The sequence below is a fragment of the Sinocyclocheilus grahami genome, unplaced genomic scaffold (genome assembly GCF_001515645.1).
Source record: "Sinocyclocheilus grahami isolate Dianchi unplaced genomic scaffold, SAMN03320097.WGS_v1.1 scaffold898.1, whole genome shotgun sequence".
NCBI lineage: Eukaryota > Metazoa > Chordata > Actinopteri > Cypriniformes > Cyprinidae > Sinocyclocheilus > Sinocyclocheilus grahami.
In genome coordinates this window covers 49471-61368 of record NW_015506077.1, presented here as the reverse complement: position 1 = coordinate 61368, position 11898 = coordinate 49471, and the positions used below count along the sequence as shown (strand labels likewise).

The 11898-nt window shown below is 37.8% G+C and overlaps 1 protein-coding gene across 1 annotated transcript in view; it reads right to left on the bottom strand.

Annotated features, from left to right (window-relative positions):
• Positions 1-3523: 3523 nt before the first annotated feature.
• LOC107563932 (potassium voltage-gated channel subfamily G member 2-like) overlaps positions 3524-11898 on the bottom strand; it is a 31806-nt gene continuing 23431 nt past the window's right edge. Inside the window, exon 3 of the mRNA XM_016248918.1 lies at positions 3524-4573. Within this exon, the coding sequence (XP_016104404.1) occupies positions 3737-4573 (837 nt within the window). The 3' untranslated portion in view covers positions 3524-3736. The remainder of the gene's footprint in view (positions 4574-11898) is intronic.

Sequence of the window (11898 nt, the reverse complement as noted above, 5' to 3'; positions counted from 1 at the left end):
ATGGTTAGTGTACAAACATTAAGATATTTTCATTAGTCAGAGAAACAGAATCTTCTGTTTTTGTCTTATGAAAACACATTTTCTCTCATTTAAGGTGTAATGCGACACAAGCATTTATTTTACGATCTTTAATAATCAGCTGATTGTACATTATCACACATATTGCATGGCTACTTACCAAATAAATACTGTATATAAACGTATGAATTGTTGGAAATTATTTTAGACAAAGTGTTTTTTTTTTAATTATGTTTTTGTTTAGTCTTGTGCTTCAGATGAAATTCTGAATATTATAGATGTTATAAGATATTCAGTTTTTCTATCACCTTGTACACTAGCTTGCGCATTATTACATTATAACGCTTGTTACATGACTACTTACCAACTGAATAAACATGTGGGTATGAAATGTTAATTTGATTTGAAATGTTTTTTGTGTTTTGTCTGGTTTTTTATTTTCGTTTTGTCATGTTTTTTGTGTTTGAGAAATGTCGCATTACATCACTTGCTTATCAATGGATCCTCTGCAGTGAATGGGTGCCGTCAGAATGAGTCACCCATGATGATTTTTTATTACAACTCCGACATTAAACATTTTAAAATATATGAATAATAACTTTTACTAAACAAAACAACATCTTGTATCACAAATCAAATGAAAAAAACTGAGCATTATTGCCCTGTAGGCTTAGCTTAAAGTCTCAGGCTGTAGATATTTCAGTCTGTTTTTCATGGTATAATGTGCAGGCATTGAACCGATTTGATTCAAATGGAAACCTGAGAGTGCATTCATTATGGCTGTGGTCATTTTAGCAGTGTTTGTACTGGCAGCACACATGGTCTCTCCATGCCTTTATGAGCACAGGACTCTCGGTGGAATCAATAAGGATGTATTGGTCAATGTGGTTCACAACAATCTGACCCTCTGTCACACGTATTTAATCACTTATAGGAATAGATGTGCAGGACTCAATACTGGACTCAATATAATAAACCAACTAAATGTTATTAGATGACTATTGAATTATTACTATATTTATATACCATGGCATTTACATGGTAGTCAAGAATGTACTATGTACATACTGTATAGTAACATTCAGTTCACTTTCCCTTTTTTACTTGAATCTATATATACTACTAAGAACCATATATCACTCAAGACAGTTTGAAAATAAGAAACCTTTATTCTTTTAAAGGGCATTTCACTGTTTTTTTACAACCGGCAGATCCTGAGACTATGGCATCTAAAAGCAGAGCTATACAGAAATGTGTGTAAATGTGTTTTCATAAACATAGTTATTGCAAATCAGCTATATAGGAGCGTTAATTAAAGTTTAATAGCCTGTTTTGAACAGTGTAACACTGTATCCTCTGACACCAGAGAAAAGCTAATTTAACCTTAAAGGTGGATGTAAAATAAAATGGCAATCTTCACAGTCATACAGTTTTCACAGGTAGGAGCATCCATCGACTAGGAACACCAGCTTAATGAAAATTCAGTCATCACTCACCCTCATACCACTCTAAACCCATATGTCTTTCTTCAGTGGAACACAAAAGGAAATATTTAACCGAATGTTCATGCTTCTCATTTCCATACAATGAAAGTGAATGGGGACAGAGGCAGTTGAACTCTCAAATCTCTTTAGAACTCCTGCATATGTAAAACAGAACTATGCCAGTAAACCTCTCTTCCCTGGCCTCAAGAGGCTTGCTAGTTTTTAGTGTCCTAGTGCACCCACCATCGATGCCATTTGACACTGGTTCCATAACACTCGGACCGGTTCAAGTAGGACCAGTTTTATTGGTGCCATTTTTTGGATGGGAGTGAGGTTTAAGAGAAATGTGTGACAGATGCCAGCTAGTAAGAGCTGTGCAGGTAAACCTCACTCGAGGTATATTAAGGGCCGCTGGTTTTAGAGTCCCTGTTAGAGTGCCCTCCTTTAGTGCAGTTGATGCTGGTTCAAATCCCTCGCATGATGCGAGTAGGACCAGTTATATTGGTGCTGTGATCCAAATGGGAGTGAAATTCAGAGGAGTGAATATAACGGAGGCAAGCTAATAAGAGCTGCACAGGTAAACTTCACTCCCCTGGCCTCAAGAGAGACATTAAGGGCTTTGGTTTTAGAGTTCTTGTTAGCGTGCCTTACTCTTATACTGGTTGAGCTGGTTCAAATCCCTCTCAGAGTGGTGAGAGTAGGACAAGTTACATTGGTGACATGACCCGGATGGGAATGAAATTTAGGGGGGTGAGTATAATGGAGGCCAGCTAATAAGATCTCCACAGGAAACTTCATGTCCCTGGCCTCAAGAGACAGATTAAGGGCCATTGGTTTCTGCATTCTTGTTAGAGTGCCCTCCTCTCATGCTGATTGATGCTGGTTTGAATCCCTCTCAGAGCATTGCGAGTGGAACCAGTTACACTGGTACTGTGACCTAGATGGGGGTGAAATTTAGAGGGGTCAGTATAATGGAGTTCTGCTAGTAAGAGCTGCACATATAAACCTCACTCCCCTGGCCTCAAGAGGCACAAAAGTGTTCATTTTCATAGTGTCCTAGTTAAAGTACCCACCTACCATACTGTGAGATTGGTGCCATGACCCGAATGGGAGTGAAGTTTAGGGAGTGAATGTAACAGAGGCCAGCTAATAAGAGCTGTGCAGGTTAACCTCACTCTTCTGGCCTCAAGAAGCACATTAAGGACTGCTGTTTATTTGTTAACGTGCCACCTCCCTTTAATAGTGGTACAAGTAGGACCAGTGAAATTGGTGCCGTGACCCGAATGGGAGTAAAGTTTAGAAAGTTAGTTAGCTGTTCTGGTCAACCTCACAGCCCTGGCCTCAAGAGGTGTGTTATGGGTTGCTGGTTTTAGCATCCTTGTTAGCAAGCCCACCACCCATGCCAGTTGTCACTGGTTCGAATCCTTCTTAGAATGGTGCATGTAGGACCAGTTACATTGGTGCCTTGACACTAAGGGGAGTGAGGTTTAGGCAGTGAGTGTAACAGAGGCCAAGTGGTAGATAGCTGTGCAGGTAAACCTCACTCCCCTAACCTCGAGGCACACAGCGCTAGAGGCTGCAGTCTTCAGTGTCCTTGTTATTGTGCCCACCACCCATGCCGGATGACACTGGTTCGAATCCCACTTGGAGCAGTGCAGCTAAGACCAGTTAAACATATTCAAACAGTACAATATGCGTTATGATATATGCAATGTTGCATCTTGTCACTGATGTCAAACATGTTGTGACACATTTGAATACTCAACCAAAAATGAGATTTAAGAGCTAACACGGAGGGGAAGCTCTGTGCATCATTTTCTCACACAAAGTTACCTTATGGCCTCGGAAAGCTTTGAATATAATAGTATGAGTCATGGACCACTTTTTAAAAATGTGTTTTTGGGTTTATAGATCCAGTCTCCATTCACTTTCTTTATATAAAAACAATTAGCATTCTGCTAAACATTTCCATTTTTTTTCTACGGAAGAAGAAAGTCATACGCATTTGGAACAACATGAGGGTTAGTAAACGATGACAGAACATTCATTTTAAGGTGAAACATCTCTTTCAATAATTGTGCTTTGGACATACAAACCTGTCCATTTTAACATCCCTTTCCCACTGTCTATTATTGTCAAGTCACCTGATTATACAGGTACTATTTATGGCCGATCACCTGTAGCATGTCTTTGTACATGTTTTTTTTCCTTAGTCTTACAGTCAGCAGTTTGCATTATGACTTTAGAGATCTCCTGACCTGTTGTGCTCCTTGACTTGCCACAGCTACAGATCTGCGGTGATGCGCACCAACTGCGGCGGTCTCTGTGATTCCATGTAAGGAACTGTCAGTGTCCTGTGAATCCTCACTGTTTTGGGACTTGGTGCTGTCTTGTGAATCGGGCTTGTGCCGTGTGGCCCGATTCTGTTCCTCTTTAAGCTCCAGGTAGGACCGTGAAAAAGTGTGAAATATGGATGTGACTGGGAATGCCATGAGCAGGATTCCACTCAGTATGCTGCTGAGCGCCACCACCTGGCCTGGAATGCTGCGAGGAACCATGTCACCGTATCCAACAGTAGTCATCGAAATGACGGCCCACCAGTAGCTCCCAGGGATGCTGGTGAACTCCTGCTTGGCGCCCATCTCGCTCTCCGCCAGGAAGACCAGCGGCGAGAACAGTGCCATGGCCACACATAGGAACAGCAAGAGCAGTCCGAACTCTCGAGTGCAGCGACGTACGGTCAACCCAAGCGTCTGCAGCCCCAAAGAGTGACGTGCTAAACGCATCACGTAGAAGATCCGCAATGCTCGAAGAACTCGCAGGACCAATCCCACCTTCTCCAGGTAGTTGTTTCCTGAGCCGGTGGGACGGTCGCCCACGGACAGTGAGTCCACTATCAAAGTGATGTAATAGGGCAGGATGGCCACCACGTCGATGATGTTGAGGGGTGTGCGTAAGAACGTCCACTTGCTCTGCGTCTGGATGAAACGTAGCAGGAACTCCAGGGAGAACCAGCCCACACAGACTGTTTCCAGCACAAAGATGTTGTAGCACCTCTGGGAGCACTCACCCTGAGAGAGAAAACACACGTTAGTCTCACATTCTGTTTTATCATTCAGAGTCTTCATTCAGAAGGTCATTATGCAGTATGTCTCGATATAGTGGATAATATATATGCTAAAAGAAGGAAATCATAATAGTTAATTTTTCTTCAACACAATATCATAATTAAGTGTAACACGGGTATACAGTGCCTTGCGAATGTATTCATACCCCTTCATTTTTTTCACATTTTGTTTTGTTGCTGCCTTATGTTAAACTGCTTTAAATTACTTTTTTCCACATCAATCTACACTCCATACACCATAATTGTCAAGCAAAAAAAATGTTTTTGAACATCTTTGCAAATTGATTAAAAATAAAAAACTAAAATGATTCCATTGCATAAGTATTCATACTGTTACTGTTATCTGGGACAGTTGAAATTTAGCTCAGGAGCATTAATTTTGCTTGTAGATATTACTACACTTCAAGTGACGTTAACCTGTGGCAAATTCAATTGAATGGGTATGATTTGGAAAGGCACACACGTCTTAATAAAAGGTCTAACAGTTGATAATGCATATCAGAGCAAAAACCAAGCCCTGAGGTCAAAATAACTGCCTGTAGAGCTCAGAAACAGGTTTGCGTCAAGCCACAGATCTGTAGAAGAGTTCAGAAAAAAATTCTGCTTCATTGAAGGCTCACAGAAGCATGTAGCCTCTGTTACCCTTAATGGAAGAAGTTTGAAACAAGAAACCAGCTCCGCTCATCACCTGCACAGTACCATCCCAAAAGTAAAGTGTGCTGGTAGCAGCCTCATGCTGTGGGGCTTTTTTTCAGCAGCAGGGACTGAGGGACTCATTAGAGTAGAAGAAACGCTCAGTGCAGCAAAATATAGAGATAGCCTTAATCTCCTTAATTCAGAACCTCAGACTGGGAAGAAGGTTCACCTTCCAACAGGACAATGACCCTAAGCACACAGAAAGTGTGGCTTACAGACAACTCTGTGAATGTCCTTGAGTGACCCAGCCAGAGCCTGGGATTGAACCCAATCAAATATTTCTGGAGAAACCTGAAAATGTGCGTCAGTCCTCATCCAACCTGACTGAGCTTGAGAGGTGAACAGGTGAGGTGAAGAATGGCAGAAAATTGACAAATGCTGATGAGCAAAGCTTGTCGCATCAAACAAAAAAAGACTTGAGGCTGTTAAGGTGCTTCAGCTAAATATATTAGTGAATACTTATGCAATGTACTTATTTCAGTTTTTTATTTGTAATAAATTTACGAAGTTGTGACAATTCTGTTTTTGCTTTGTCAGTATGGTGTATGGAGTGTAGATTGATGTGGAAAAAAAGTAATTTAAAGAAGTTTATCATAAGGCAGCAACATAACAAAATGTAAAAAAAATTATTTTGCAAGGCACAGTACATTTTAAATTATTTTACTATGTTTCAAGCAGATGTTTTAATTTTGTTATGTCCCTGGGTGCTGCACTCACTTCTAATGTGAAAAAAATGACAATTCATTAAGCAATATTCCTGGATGGCCAATGTCCTGCAGATTTTAGTCCCAGCTAGCTCCAACACACTTGCCTAGAAGTTTCTAATGAGTCTGAAGACCTTGATTAGCTAGTTCAGGTGCGTTTATAGTAATTATGATTGGAGCTAATGCTGCGTTCAATTGACCTTGGAAGTCAGATGTCGGAGCTGGGAATAACATCACAGTAGGGAAGTCAGAAAACCAAGAACACATCCATTGTTAGTAATACCAGTTTGCACAGATAAAGCCATAGTATCATGTCCACAAATAGAGGTTGGATAGTACAGTTTGCACCACCAGAATTTATTGAGACACAGACAAACATAAGTGCTAATAAACAATATATTACTACTGTTTCTCTTTTGTTGAAACACAAAGCAGCAATATTGGATTCTGAGTTGTTTCGATTCCTCCAAGATTCCGAGTTGGAACTCCGACTCTGGAGGGCTTTCCAGTTAGACGTTCCTACTGAGAACTCGGAATTTTAAACTTCCGAGTACAAATGGAACACAGTATAAACTGTGCAGGACAGTGGCCCTCCAGGAACAGGTTTGGACACCCCTGGCCTAGATAATCAAAAACTTTAAAGCTCCAAAAAGTTCATAAAGGCACTGTAAAAGTAATCCATGTGAATCCAGTGGGTTAATCAAAACTTTAAGAGGCAACATACATATCTATATCTATCTTTCATATATAGGCCTATATATATATATATATATATATATATATATATCACAGTTGTATTTCGAAGACAAACAAAAGTCTTATGGGCTTGGAACGAAATGGAATGAAATGAGGGTGAGTAAATGATGCCAGAATTTTCATTTTTAGGGTGAACTTCCCTAACAAAAGCCAGTTCCAAAATGACAGCATCTCGTGTAATTTTGGTGGGAAACGCATCTAAGTATCAGTAAGTATAAGTGAAGACATTCCATAATGTCTGATAAAATTACAGAAATTAGCTTGATATTATCAAAATGTATTAAATTTACCTTTGTGTTAGTCCCTCACTGAGCTAGAACTTTGTATAACTAATCAAGTTAGTTAATAAATTGTAAATGCTTAAGCTTGACCGATGCATATTCTGAAAGTCTGCTCTGCATTTTTATACAATTTCTTAAATTATAAGACAAACACATTCATTTTAGAAAATTTTGTAAATTCAAAAGCTATTGTGTAACATGATTGGCTTGTACTGTAATTTCTTGACTAGCGTCTACTTGATAGCTGCATCTTGATTTCAGATAAATACACTTGTGTCTGGGAAACTGTGTACTTTCGGAGTAATTTGTAATCATAAAGACACAAAAATGTTCCATGAATGCTGAAGACAAGGTTCTTGGAAACCAGAGAGATTTAATAAAATTTTTAACACATTGACTATACTCTGAAGAGCAGTGAAGGTCATCACTAAATGTGTGAGAGAGAATGGAAGAACAGCGAATGTGCCCAGAACTGGCCACCCACCAGTGTCAGGACAAAAAGAAACTTAAGGCAACTCTAAACGACTTATAATTCTCCAACTGTGCATGTGGCAACAATACATACACACATAGAAATCTGGCATGAATAGAGAGGAAAGCCTTGAAGTTGCCCAAAGGCACTCCACAATTTAGATTAGTCTGGCTTCAGTGCTACATGTAAAGCACACAACACAATACACTAAACACCCCCTCAGTGAAGAGCAGTGGATGCTTTTATGCAGCAGGACTGAAAAAATGGGAAAATCGTACAGGGAAGCTTAAAATCATAAACGTTAACAATCTGGAATGACCTATAAAATGACCATTTTAGCATCAGTGCAATTATATTATTAACTTCAAAACTCACCTAAAGCATCTCAGCTATAGTTAATGCCAAAGGCTCTCAAGTATTAATATAAAGTGACCACAAAAAATGTGAAGACATTTGAATATTTAAAATGTCTGAATCTCATTGTATTAAATACAAAATATTAAATCAAGTTTATAATGAAATGCAGATTGGTTTGATACATTTGTTATATAATCCATTTATGTGTTATATAAGGCAATTCATACATTTGTGGTTTAAAAGGATAGATACGCTTTGTGTTGTTCCAAACCTGTATGACTTCCTCTCTTCTGATGAACACAAAAGATATTCTGAAAAATGTCTCAGTCCTTTTTGTTTTTTATTTATTTATTTATTCATTCACAACAACAAGTCAGTGGGGTCCAAAGTTGTTTAGATGAGTTATGTTCTGTGTCATGAAGGTACAGAAGTCATTCTAATAAATAAATAAAAATTATCTGGATGTTTCAATATTATCGTAGTTCACTGATTATAATCATTTTACAGTATTACACAACTTAAAAGTTTTAATATTGTTACACCATTTTAATATTGTTGATTGAAGTCGCTTATGCTCACCAAGGCTGCATTTATTTGAACAAAAATACAGTAAAAACGGTAATATTGTGGAATATTATTGCCATTTAAAAGAACTGTTTTCTATTTGAATATATTTTAAAATGTAATTAATTCCTGTGATGCAAAGCTGAATTTTCAATATCTTTGATATCTAAGCTCCCGTCTTAAGTGTCACATGATCCTTCAGAAATCCGGATGATTTGCTTCTTAAGATCTATGTAGAGACATCACTTCAAAAATATTAGAAAATCTTCATATTCCAAATTTTGACCAGTAATGCATTGAACACTGGCAAGTTGTATTTTGTAAAAACAAAATGTGGAAAATTCCACAAGGTGCACACTTATTAAAGTCATCACAGATACAGTATCATCAGTCTAAACTCATTTAGCCAACACAGATATCAAAATCCACATCTGTCTTAATTTTTTAATTAAGTGAGGTTCCTGTTTAAGTTTAAGTAATTTATCATTAATACTTTTCTCAATTTACAGAGGATCATCATTTGATGCCTTTATTTATAATGCTAATTAACAGAGATGTATATGCCACATAACACTTGTGCAACCAACCCTCAGCTATTTAATGACTTATTAATACATTATTGCTGACTCAAATACTGCAAACTGATTAGTGGATCAGACCACAGACCAGTGGACCTTTACGTCATAGTTGAGCTGTTTGACGCGTAACGCGTAACGCTGTTTCTGAGGGGACAGACTTGTACAATCCTGCAGGCCACGTTTAATGAAACATTTCTCTAGGGGAAAATAATCAATCCACTCTGAAGCCCTGATTGAAATGTATTAAAGGGCTTCATCCAGACAAATCTGTTTTCAGACAGGCAGTAAGAACACTTATGTCTAATTTATAAAAGGTTTCATTTTCCTTACAAGCTCTGCATGATCCCCAGCTCCCCCTCGAAATAATCAGTTTTTTGCATGCAGTTAATGAACTACGTTATTTAAAGGTATAATTAAATGTGATTATTTCCTAATAATGAAAAGAGTTGATGAGGAGAATGTTTTAGTTGTTATTTGTGGAGTTTTCCCAAGTTAGAGTGCATATGACTTTCTTCTTTTCTCTGGGACACAAAATGAGATAGTTAGCAGAATGTCCAAGTTGCTTGTTTCCATACAAAAATCTTGCTGTGAAAATCTTACTTGACAGCTGTGGTCCCCATTCCCTTTTACTGTGTGGAAAATAGTGAAAAAATCTCCTTTTACATTCCACGAAATAAAGTCATAAAAGTTTGGAGGGGTGATTAAATGATTCTTTTTGTTGGTGAACTATTCATTTCAAGCATAGCTCCTTTGGCAAGGCATGGATTTTGTATGTGTCTGTACAGAAATATTGACTGGAGTAAAAGTGTGACAACTTGCCCCAGGCCCACCTACACATGTGGCAAAGTAAGGCAGTAACAATGAATCAAATGCAGTTTAGGTGAGAGGAGGCTATTATATTTTAGTGGATGTAAGAGCCTGGCCCCGTAGTGTTTTAATTACTGTTATTCGCCCGTGTGATGCAGCGGAAACAATCACACATGCCTCTCGCTTTCCCCACGCTTTATGAAGCCTGTCAACTTCCGAATTCAAAGCGCTGCCTATTAACAGCTTCTTTGAATTTCATTTCCAAAATTCAAGTGAATATGCGCACAGACTTTGCTTTTAATTTGTTATGAATAAAGACTTTTGGCATAAATTGAACTCTGTCAGCTAGATTGTCAGTGTGTCTGACGTCTCCTTTTTCCAAGAGACGCCTCGGTTGTTACTCTACCTAAAAGTGGTCATCCAACCATAATCAAGATGGAAAACTTTTAATGAAGTCAAAGAAAAACACATCTAAGGATTTACAGGACTCTTTTGCATTGGTTGGTGGTTATGAGTTCACCATCAGACAAACACTGAATGTGAATGATACTGTATGTATGGCAGGACAGCAAGAAGCCACCGCTCTCCAAGAACAACACGGCTGCCTTCTGAAGCTTGCCAAAGACCATGTGGATGAACCAGAAGACTGCTGGAAGAATGTTCTGTGCACAGATGATTAGTGAAAATCATTGCCCTGCATTTGATAGGAACCTCATCCCAACTGCAAAGTATAGTAGAAAAAACATAGAAGTGTCATTAAAATATCAACTCATTTAATATAACTTTTGTAATAATTTGGCCCAAACTAAAGCATATTCTGAAATGCTTGTGCACTACAATAATAATCAACTTTCCAAGATTCTCATCATTTTGAAAGGAATGGCATAGCAACCCATAAGGAAATGTAATACAGTATATGCCTATTAGATGATATATAATTTTATAATAATATAAAAGTGCAATTATATAATAATTTCCCTAAATCAAGTTATATGTTATCTATAAGATGATATATAATTTTATAATAATATAATAGGGATTTACATAATAATTGCCCTATGAGGTAATATATAATTATACATACATTCTCTGTGTAGAATGAATATATGTTTATAACAACCCACAAAATGAAATCCCCATAAAATTTGTACATATGTATGTATATGTACATAGGTTTATAATATGTGACCCTGGAGCACAAAAGCAGTCTTAAGTCACTGGGGTATATTTGTAGCAAAAGCCAAAAATACATTGTATGGGTCAAAATGATCGATTTTTCTTTTATGCCAAAAATCATTAGGATATTAAGTAAAGATCATGTACCATGAAGATATTTTGTAAATGTCCTACTGTAAATATATCAAAACTTAATTTTTGATTAGTAATATGCACTCATATGCAATATGCAATAGTAAAATAATTTTTTGCACCCTCTGATTCCAGATTTTCAAATAGTTGTATCTTTCAGCTTTCAGATGATGTATAAATCTCAATTTCGAAAGAATGTACCCTTATGACTGGTTTTGTGGTCCAGGGTCACATATATATATTATAGGTTAGGTTAGGGTTAGTTACATTTTGTTAATTACATTTTGAAGTAGAAAACTGAAAATTGATTTTCTTTTAAAACATACTTCAAATTTGTGTTTATAACTTTGAGATTATTACTACTTTTTACAGTGTAGGAGTGCTAAGATCATACAAATCTGCTCACTCTTACAGTGTGCTATTGGTGCGTTTGGCCCTATAATTTCAATGCTATCGCATTCTCACAGTTCTAACAGGAAACCCATGTGACTGTCCTGATCTGCTCAGGTAGAGGTGGTTTTGTTGTGGTTGTGTAACTGTTCTCAGGATGAAATGCCTTCCATCCATCATCACCTTTTTATCCCCTTCTAAACTGGGCTACAATTTGGCAGTCATCTCATATGTCTCCTGCTTTCTCTCATTCTCTCAGTCAGGGTCAAATGTTTCCAGTGCTCTCCTATCTGAGTGTGTGGGCACGTCTGAGTGCTTCAGCTGGATTTCGCTGCTCCAGAGCCCATCAGAACAAT